Source organism: Entelurus aequoreus, linkage group LG23 (assembly GCF_033978785.1).
Source record: "Entelurus aequoreus isolate RoL-2023_Sb linkage group LG23, RoL_Eaeq_v1.1, whole genome shotgun sequence".
NCBI classification, from domain to species: domain Eukaryota; kingdom Metazoa; phylum Chordata; class Actinopteri; order Syngnathiformes; family Syngnathidae; genus Entelurus; species Entelurus aequoreus.
The window spans coordinates 13,735,275-13,742,616 of record NC_084753.1 but is presented as its reverse complement, the minus strand read 5'-3'; the positions used below and the strand labels follow the sequence as shown (position 1 = coordinate 13,742,616).

At 39.9% G+C, this 7,342-nt stretch overlaps 1 protein-coding gene across 2 annotated transcripts in view; it reads left to right on the top strand.

Moving 5' to 3' along the window:
- Positions 1 to 3,367: 3,367 nt before the first annotated feature.
- tcte1 (t-complex-associated-testis-expressed 1) overlaps positions 3,368 to 7,342 on the top strand; it is a 35,990-nt gene continuing 32,015 nt past the window's right edge. Inside the window, exons 1-2 of one of the 2 annotated variants that reach the window (XM_062035106.1) lie at positions 3,368 to 3,625; positions 3,813 to 3,941. In XM_062035106.1, coding sequence (XP_061891090.1) covers positions 3,503 to 3,625; positions 3,813 to 3,941 — 252 coding nt within the window. In that variant the 5' untranslated portion in view covers positions 3,368 to 3,502. The remainder of the gene's footprint in view (positions 3,626 to 3,812; positions 3,942 to 7,342) is intronic. The other variant, XM_062035107.1, reaches the window with a different exon arrangement.

Below are 7,342 nucleotides of genomic sequence, written 5' to 3'. Positions count from 1 at the left end.
CTCAGCTGCATTCAGGCGGAAGGCGGGGTACATCCTGGACAAGTCGCCACCTGATCGCAAGGCCAACACAGATAGACAGACAACATTCACACTCACATTCACGCACTAGGGCCAGCTAGTGTTACCAATCAACCTATCCCCAGGTGCATGTTTTTGGAGGTGGGGGGAAGCCAGAGTACCCAGAGGGAACCCACACAGTCACGGGGAGAACATGCAAACTCCACACAGAAAGATCCTGAGCCCAGGATTGAACTCAGGACTACTCGGGACCTTCGTATTGTGAGGCACATGCACTAACCCCTGTGCCACCATGCTGCCTGTTTTTGTGCCTTTAAAAATAATTACAACTCTACTTTAAAACATTCTCTACCTCTAACAACCAAAAATCTGTGAAAACTATGATGCTGTGTTCCAAATTAAAATTATTTACGGAACATTTTGTTACATATATATATTTTGCATTCTAATTTAGTTACTTTATTGACTTTACAACCCCCTGGCGCTGTTTTGTACTGTTTTTGTACTGTTTCTGTACTTGTTTTGATTATTATTATTTCTTGATTGTTTGTAAATGTTGTATATTATAAATAAAGGTTTATAGAATTCTAAAAAATAAAAATATATATATTCCTTTTTTAAAATGTATTTATTATATTTGACAATATACAAACAAACCAAGGCACTTCCAATGCAACTCAATATTACATACTAGGTTGAGCAATTAACACTTTTATGCAAACAAAACAAGAAATTAAAGTAAGTATCCATACAAAACCAGATACAAAATAAAAACTAACTTAACCTAACTTCAATTTCTCCAACAAAGACTTTAAAGGCCTACTGAAATTAAATGTTGTTATTTAAACGGGGATAGCAGGTCCATTCTATGTGTCATACTTGATCATTTCGCGATATTGCCATATTTTTGCTGAAAGGATTTAGTAGAGAACATCGACGATAAAGTTTTCAACTTTTGGTCGCTGATAAAAAAAAGCCTTGCCTGTACCGGAAGTAGCGTGACGTCACAGGTTATGGAGCGCCTCACATCTGCACATTGTTTACAATCATAGCTACCAGCAGTGAGAGCGATTCGGACCGAGAAAGCGACGATTACCCCATTAATTTCAGCGAGGATGAAAGATTTGTGGATGAGGAAAGTGAGAGTGAAGGATTAGAGGGCAGTGGAAGCGATTCAGATAGGGAAGATGCTGTGAGAGGCGGGTGGGACCTGATATTCAGCTGGGAATGACTAAAACAGTAAATAAACACAAGACATATATATACTCTATTAGCCACAACACAACCAGGCTTATATTTAATATGCCACAAATTAATCCTGCATAAGAAACACCTCCCCCCTCCCATCCATACAACCCACCAATACAACTCAAACACCCGCACAACACACTCAATCCCACAGCCCAAAATACCGTTCACTTCCGCAAAGTTCATACAGCACATACATTTCCCCAAAGTCACGTACGTGACATGCACATAGCGGCACGCACGTACGGGCAAGCGATCAAATGTTTGGAAACCAAAGCTGCGTACTCACAGTAGCGCGTCTGCTATCCAACTCAAAGTCCTCCTGGTTGTGTTGCTGCAGCCAGCCGCTAATACACCGATCCCACCTACAGCTTTCTTCTTTGCTGTCTTCATTGTTCATTAAACAAATTGCAAAAGATTCACCAACACAGATGTCCAGAATACTGTGGAATTTTGCGATGAAAACAGACGACTTAATAGCTGGCCACAATGGTGTCCCAATATGTCCGCACAATCCGTGACGTCACGCGCAAACGTCATCATACCGAGACGTTTTCAGCAGAATATTTTGCGGGAAATTTAAAATTGCACTTTACTAATCTAATCTATTGGCATGTGTTGCAATGTTAAGATTTCATCATTTATATATAAACTATCAGACTGCGTGGTCGGTAGTAGTGGGTTTCAGTAGGCCTTTTATTTAAGGGCTTTTGTATTATTATTATTTTTTTTTTATTCATACCGTTTTCCAAGATTCTATTAATGATTTTAAATAATTAATCCAATGGGGGAAATTCAAAAAAGAAGTCAACAAAGACTGTCAGCCATCCGTAAACTTAAAGGACTAAACGTTGCATCTCACCTCCTGTTATTACTGTACCAAAGCATCGTTCAACCCATCCTTCTGTACTGTTCCACATATTTTTTCACTATGCTCACAAACTCACACGCATTATAGCAGCTAAAATCATCGGCCTACCCACACCCAACATTTCAGATCTAAACCACAGGTCCATCATTCGACTGACAAACACAATAGTCCAGGATATGACTCACCCACTACACCAATACATCATCCCACTACCATCGGGGCGCAGGTACAGCACTATCAAATTCCGGAGGGCCCGCCTCGGGAAAAGCCTTATCCCTGCAGCTATAGCCGCCCTAAACAGCAGGCCCGGCCGACCTGTCTGACAATCCTGTAAACGTGTTGGTCATGCATGATGTCTTTTTGTTATTTTTGTTCGTATGTGTAATGTCTATTGTTTGAATGTACGGCAGTGAAAATGAATTTCCCCAAAGGGGACCAATTAATCTAAATCTAATTGGGGTTCAATCTCAGAAATCAAATTTCATGTATAGAAAATTTAGCTTGCAACATAACATTAATAATCATTTCTAGAATGCTATATTTTATAAATGTACCAAATTTAACCTCTTCTATAGTAAATTGGAACATCTCTATACCTCTGAAAAATGTACAGTATACAAACAAAAAAATGAAACAAAGCAAAAACAGAAAAAATCAAGAAAAATTGGGCTTACCCAAAACAACTTAAATTCCTCCAATAAAAACAATAATTTAAGGGTTTTTCTATTTTTACCATTTTCCAAAATAGCCATAATTTTTTATTATTTTTTATTGAACAACAAACATACATTTTTAATTCACTCAACAGTCAAGGCACTTTCAACAACAAGAAAAGCAAACAAAAGCAAATACAGATAGAGCATTAAATATTAATAAATAACAATAATGAAAAATATTTAAAAAAAAAAAACAAAGACAAAAAGGGCTACCTAAATCACTTTAAATGTTTTTTAACAAATATATAAATTTAAGGGCCTTTGTACTCTTAATCATTCTCTAAGATTTGATTGATAATTGTAAACCATTAAGCCAATAAGAAAATGTAGGCCTTACTTTCATAAATCGAAATTTATGTAGAAAATATTTTGCCTGGACCAAGATAGTAGGGCTGCGAATCTTTGGGTGTCCCACGATTCGATTCAATATCGATTCTTGGGGTCACGATTAGAATTCGAATCGATTTTTCCCACACCCCTACAAGATAGCCATAAATTCCATCGCCTGTTATCACTTCCGGGTGCGCGCTCGACTTCCGGCAGGGGGCGGAAACTAATGGACGCTTTCCTACGTTAGCATAACATAGCAAAGGTACGGACGCCCAAGCTGCGGTGATGTGAAGCGCCGCCGCCGCCGCAATGAGATAACATGGATAAAGTCACAAGTGACTCTTCAACGGCTGACGAAGAAGAAAGTTCGGACACCAAAATTATATGTTTAAGAAGAGTCGGGAGAAATTCTGACTGGCTTCGCTTGTTTGAAAACACAGAGGTACACGTTGCTAGCTGTGTAGCTAGCTAATTAAAAACAACCAGCTCTTCAATGTGTTTAGATTAAGATAAACTTCCCCCCCTCTCCACACTCCCACATAAACTAACCGTGGTGTTTTCTCTAAATTGTAAATGTGGCAATAACACACTTATTTAAAAGTAACTGCTGGTGTCATTCTTGTGTTTAGGTTACTATTGGCCGTGGCTTAGATGTGACCTATCAGCTTCTGTCGCCTAACTGCCCTTTAATGATATCCAGGCTGCACTGTATTTTCTCCCAAAAAGAAGATGGACACTGGACAGTCACAGACAACAAGGTAGTATCCAGTATTGTAAAGTCCAGCTTTAAAGTATGTCTGCAACTGGCATTTTCTATTCTATAACTTCGTCACTTGTGTAGAATGTATAAAATAGTAAATATTTAAACTTGTGTAAAAGAAATGGCTACATTGCGCACTACATTGAATTTATTATGTTGGCATAATCCACAGTATGTTTTTATTGCACCGTTGTCTTTGTGAGTTGTCTTTTATTTCCTCATAGTCAAAATGATGTCATCTTCAATATTTGTCCAGTTCCTTGATGTCTTTGAAAACAAGTATTAATGTTTCCTGCGGTCCGTCCGCTCAACTGAAAGTAGATTTCTCATTTCCCAATTTCAGTTCCAAACAAGAAAATTGTAAATCACATTTTTTGCGGAATCGTGAAGGTAAAATTGATGCTTTCAATGTCAAATCACCTTTACCTGTACATGCAATTTGAAGCTATGGTTTAGTATTCTTAATAGAGATTGACCAATATGTTTTTTTAGGGCCGATGTCGACTGTTAGTAGTCAAGGAGGCCGATAACTGATGTGTGGAGCCGATATTCATTTGCAGTAAAAGGTTTTTAAACATGAATAGTATACATCAGTAAACAGCTGGCCAAGGCTTTAAGTTGTTTTAACACTTAATAAGGAAAGCTAATGTGGTTAATTTAGAACCAAGAACATCAGGGGATTTTACAAACCTATTTGTTTGTCTACTGCTGTGGGTCAGAGGAGCATCAACATATGCATTTCAAAATATAGAAAATCTCCTGAAAAAAATTAGATTTCTCTACATCACAACAACTCGCTATCTATTTGATTTGATACAATTTTATAGCAGTTTATGGATTTTTAATACATTGTAAGGTTTCCTCATGCACAAATATTGGGAACATTTAAATACAAAATATTCTGGGCTCCTTCAAGTAGCCTGTACAAACCCCGTTTCCATATGAGTTGGGAAATTGTGTTAGATGTAAATATAATCAGAATCAGAATCAGAATCAGAATTGTTTTATTGCCATTGTTTGAGAACGGGTTCACAAACTAGGAATTTTTCTTGGTTCTAAACAGAATACAATGATTTGCAAATCCTTTTCAACCCATATTCAATTGAATGCACTACAAAGACAAGATATTTGATGCTCAAACTCATAAACTTTATTTTTTTTGCAAATAATTAACTTAGAATTTCATGGCTGCAACACGTGCCAAAGTAGTTGGGAAAGGGCATGTTCACCACTGTGTTACATGACCTTTCCTTTTAACAACACTCAGTAAACGTTTGGGAACTGAGGAGACACATTTTTTAAGCTTCTCAGGTGGAATTCTTTCCCATTCTTGCTTGATGTATAGCTTAAGTTGTTCAACAGTCCGGGTCTCCGTTGTGGTATTTTAGGCTTCATAATGCGCCACACATTTTCAATAAGAGACAGGTCTGGACTACAGGCAGGCCAGTCTAGTACCCGCACTCTTTTACTATGAAGCCACGTTAATGTAACACGTGGCTTGGCATTGTCTTGCTGAAATAAGCAGGGGCGTCCATGGTAACGTTGCTTGGATGGCAACATATGTTGCTCCAAAACCTGTATGTACCTTTCAGCATTAATGGCGCCTTCACAGATGTGTAAGTTACCCATGTTTTGGGCACTAATACACCCCCATACCGTCACAGATGCTGGCTTTTCAACTTTGCACCTATAACAATCCGGATGGTTCTTTTCCTCTTTGGTCCGGAGGACACAACGTCCACAGTTTCCAAAAACAATTTGAAATGTGGACTCGTCAGACCACAGAACACTTTTCCACTTTGTATCAGTCCATCTTAGAGGAGCTCAGGCCCAGCGAAGCCGACGGCGTTTCTGGGTGTTGTTGATAAACGGTTTTCGCCTTGCATAGGAGAGTTTTAACTTGCACTTACAGATGTAGCGACCAACTGTAGTTACTGACAGTGGGTTTCTGAAGTGTTCCTGAGCCCATGTGGTGACATCCTTTACACACTGATGTCGCTTGTTGATGCAGTACAGCCTGAGGGATTGAAGGTCACGGGCTTAGCTGCTTACGTGCAGTGATTTCTCCAGATTCTCTGAACCCTTTGATGATATTACGGACCGTAGATGGTGAAATCCCTAAATTCCTTGCAATAGCTGGTTGAGAAAGGTTTTTCTTAAACTGTTCAACAATTTGCTCACACATTTGTTGACAAAGTGGTGACCCTCGCCCCATCCTTGTTTGTGAATGACTGAGCATTTCATGGAATCTACTTTTATACCCAATCATGGCACCCACCTGTTCCCAATTTGCCTATTCACCTGTGGGATGTTCAAAATAAGTGTTTGATGAGCATTCCTCAACTTTATCAGTATTTATTGCCACCTTTCTCAACTTCTTTGTCATGTGTTGCTGGCATCAAATTCTAAAGTTAATGATTATTTGCAAAAAAAAAAATGTTTATCAGTTTGAACATCAAATATGTTGTCTTTGTAACATATTCAACTGAATATGGGTTGAAAATGATTTGCAAATCATTGTATTCCGTTTATATTTACATCTAACACAATTTCCCAACTCATATGGAAACGGGGTTTGTAGTTTAAAACATTTTCAGGCTGGCTAACAAAATTAGCCTCTGATCTAAGTCGACTCGCATCTGCCAGTCCCTGGCTGCATTCAATGGGCTTAGATCAGGATTTGAAGGTCTTGTCTTCAGCTTTTCCCCCTCCCGAACAAACGCTGGTAGGTGTCGGCACACATCCTGGTTGTTGATGGGTTGGGCGTTGATGGATATCCTCCTGCACTCAAGTTTGTCAGCTAGACATCTGAGGACCTGGTTATGTCTCCACGTATATCTGCCTTGAGTGAGGCTGGTTCTACAGCCAACCATTATGTGCTTGAGTGTTGCTGGGGTTGTACACAGGGGACAGGATGGGTCCTTTCCAAACCATTGTTGCAGGTTTATGGGAGATGGTAGCGCATCATATGTTGCTCGAACAATGAAACTCAGCCTGTTGGATTCCATGCCCCAAAGTTCGCTCCACGTGAGTTTTTTCCTTTCAACACCCTCCCACCTTGTCCAGCGGCCCTGTTTGGCTTGTGTTGCAGCTTTGGAACGTCTGGCTGTTTCCTCCTGACGACGCACTTCCTCTACAACTATAGTTCGACGTTCGGTTGCAGATGCCTTTTGCCAGAGAGGAGTTACGGTTCCAAGGCCAAAGCCTCCTCTGCCTTGTTGGACGTGGCCCACTACGTCACGATGGAGCAAAGCTGATTTGGCCTGTAGCACAGCTGTGACTGGGGTCCACTTCCGCCCTGTAACGAGGCAAGGAGCAGCGGCTCTCACTACAGGGTCCCGGGAGTCAGTGAGGGACATCTCCAGCCTCACCTTGGCACATTTGAACTCTTCGACCAGG